The sequence below is a fragment of the Trachurus trachurus genome (genome assembly GCF_905171665.1).
Source record: "Trachurus trachurus genome assembly, chromosome: 9".
Classification (NCBI taxonomy): Eukaryota; Metazoa; Chordata; class Actinopteri; order Carangiformes; family Carangidae; genus Trachurus; species Trachurus trachurus.
Genome location: NC_139895.1, coordinates 9,621,592 through 9,624,047, shown reverse-complemented (window position 1 = coordinate 9,624,047; position 2,456 = coordinate 9,621,592). Strand labels below are relative to the sequence as shown.

The following is a 2,456-nucleotide window of genomic DNA, read 5'->3' as shown; positions in this document are numbered from 1 at the left end:
ATGCAAAACCCTCATTGTCTATCTGTGTAGTACAGCTTTAGTAAATCAGGACAAACTGAGTCATGTTTTAACCAAGATACAGTATTAATTCATTGTGAAGAAAAAAGCACAAGGAGAGATGAAACGGAAATTGTCGTAATGATGATAGAGAATCAAACATGTCTGACAGTTTAACAGGAATTAGCATTTCATTTTAAACATCTGATGATAAAATGTATCATTACTAGCACCTGTTTCCCAACTATAAAACAACAGATCAATAAGTGATGAAATCATAATAAAAAATAAAAAAATAATGTGAGGCTTTAAAACTAAAACTGCTCACAAACAGCCACAAAAATGGAAAGAAAATCAAAACATCAGTACAGTGGATGTGTGGATAAACAACTATATACTATTATGTTGTGTGACACGGAACAAGATGCTGATAACCAGTACAATAAACATGTGAACAAGTTTATCTCTTGATGATCATGTGACTCTCAGCATTTTGTTTTAAGTCTTCTCAGATGTTAATCATAATGGTAAAAATGGACATGATCCAAAAAAAAAAAAACTTTTCAGTGAATGTTACACAGTATACACACTAAACTAGACTGCTGATCAGTCTAATGAGATACTGATTAATTGTGATTTAAAGACAAAATGACAGAAAAATTAGTTTAGAGTTTACTAAACCTGAAACCATCATGTTTAACGTACCTGAACATCACAGACTGATCTCAACGCGACAGATTTTGATATCAGAGGTTTCAGCATCACCAGATTTTCCAATTTCAAAAAATGGGAAGAGTTTCTCAGTGAAAGTGTCTCTGTAAGTGTAGATGTGAGTCATGTCTTCAGGGTCGTAGAAGGACACCTCCCCCCTGTCATAGTCCAGCTGGACTCTGATCCTCTGGAGACTCTTCTTCACTGTCAAAGGCTTACCAACACCATTGGTGTATTTTCCATCACCATACAATAAACACCAGACTCCATCTTTTGGTGAAGCTCCTCGTTCTCCCTTCCTGTCAACTGACTCTTTAGCCAAACCCACAGTCCAGCCAGGATGATCTCCCACCTCCACCTCCCAGCTGTGTTTCCCTGAGCTGAAGCCCTCAGAGCCCAGAACATTGGGATACTGAGTGTGTCTCTCTGGATTGTCAGGAAGCTGCTGCTTTGTGTCTCCATCTCTCACACTGGTCAGATCATCAGACAGATGTAGGATGGGATATGCAGTGTTCAGGTCCAGGATGACAGGAGTGAAGTGGACCTTCTCTTTGACCTTCTCCTTGATCTTCTCCCAGACTCTGAAGGACAGGTTGCCCAGGTGTTTGGCCTCATCTATCAGAGCTCCTGAGAGCAGCTGTGGATCTGACAGTGAGCACTGGGCTCTGGCTCTGGTCTGAGTGGCTTTATAACTGCTGAGGAACGCCGCCTTGTGTTTCTGCAGCTCTTCTTCAACAGCACACATACTGTCTGACAGAGAGGAGATCTGCTCCTCAATCATCTTCATCTCTCTGCTCATAGTCTTCCCCTTCTGCTCCTCTTCCTCCCTCAGAGCTGCCAGTCTGGACTCCTCTTCCTCTTTCAGGAGCTGGTGGAGCTTGTTGAACTCTGCTCTGATCCGCCTCTCTGTGGACGACAGCTGCTTCTTGGAGTGTTGAAACATTTCATCGTATGTTTTCGCCACTTTTTTATATTTTTTCCTCTTGTCCTTCAGAGACTTTAAGTCAGATTTCAGCTGCTCCTTCAGGTCACTGACTGCTTCTTCTACAGGAACAACCTTGTGACTCTGGTCATGAGAAACCTCACAGACGGTGCACACAGCTCGATCTTCATCCTTACAGAACAATTTAGGCTCCTCTTCATGTTTACTACAGACCACCTCATCCTCCTTCTTCCTTTTTCTCACAGGTGAACCACTGCTTTCCCCCTCAACACAGATGGAGTCCGTCTCTGATGATGCAGTTTTCTGGCTCCCAGCAAAGGAATCAGCCAGATCCTTTAGTGTAAGATTGATATCTGGATAATCCTTTGACGATTTCCTTTTACAGATGGGACAGTTCTTGTTTTCAGCTTGTTCCCAGAATTTGTTCAGGCAGCTTGAACAGAAACTGTGGTTGCAGCCCAGAGACACAGGATCTCTGAAAGTCTCTGAACACACCTGGCAACTCAGGAAACTTTCAAAGAGAGCAGCTTTCTCAGCCATTTCAGCAAAACTCACCAAGTTACTGAGTCCACAACTTTCCTCTTATAGTCCTCTGAACGTGTGTTTTCCAGTAGAGATCTCACTCCCTGTAATGGCGTCTCAGCTCCGATCAACACTGTCTGATTTATTTTCACTTCCTCTCTACCTGTGTCACTGAATGTCACCTGTCCTGTTCTTCTTGTTTATCTGCAGCAGTTTTTACATTATTGTTTCATTCATTCAAAGTCATGTGGATCTTTTACATTTATTGGTTAAATATTTTCAA

General features: G+C 42.0%; 1 protein-coding gene across 1 annotated transcript; it reads right to left on the bottom strand.

The window, feature by feature from the left end:
- Positions 1-709: 709 nt before the first annotated feature.
- LOC310991919 (nuclear factor 7, ovary-like) lies at positions 710-2,191 on the bottom strand (the record flags this gene model as incomplete). Its single annotated transcript, XM_083979848.1, has 1 exon — positions 710-2,191. One exon carries the CDS (start codon positions 2,189-2,191, stop codon positions 710-712), a length of 1,482 nt encoding a protein of 493 aa, XP_083835974.1.
- Positions 2,192-2,456: the final 265 nt, after the last annotated feature.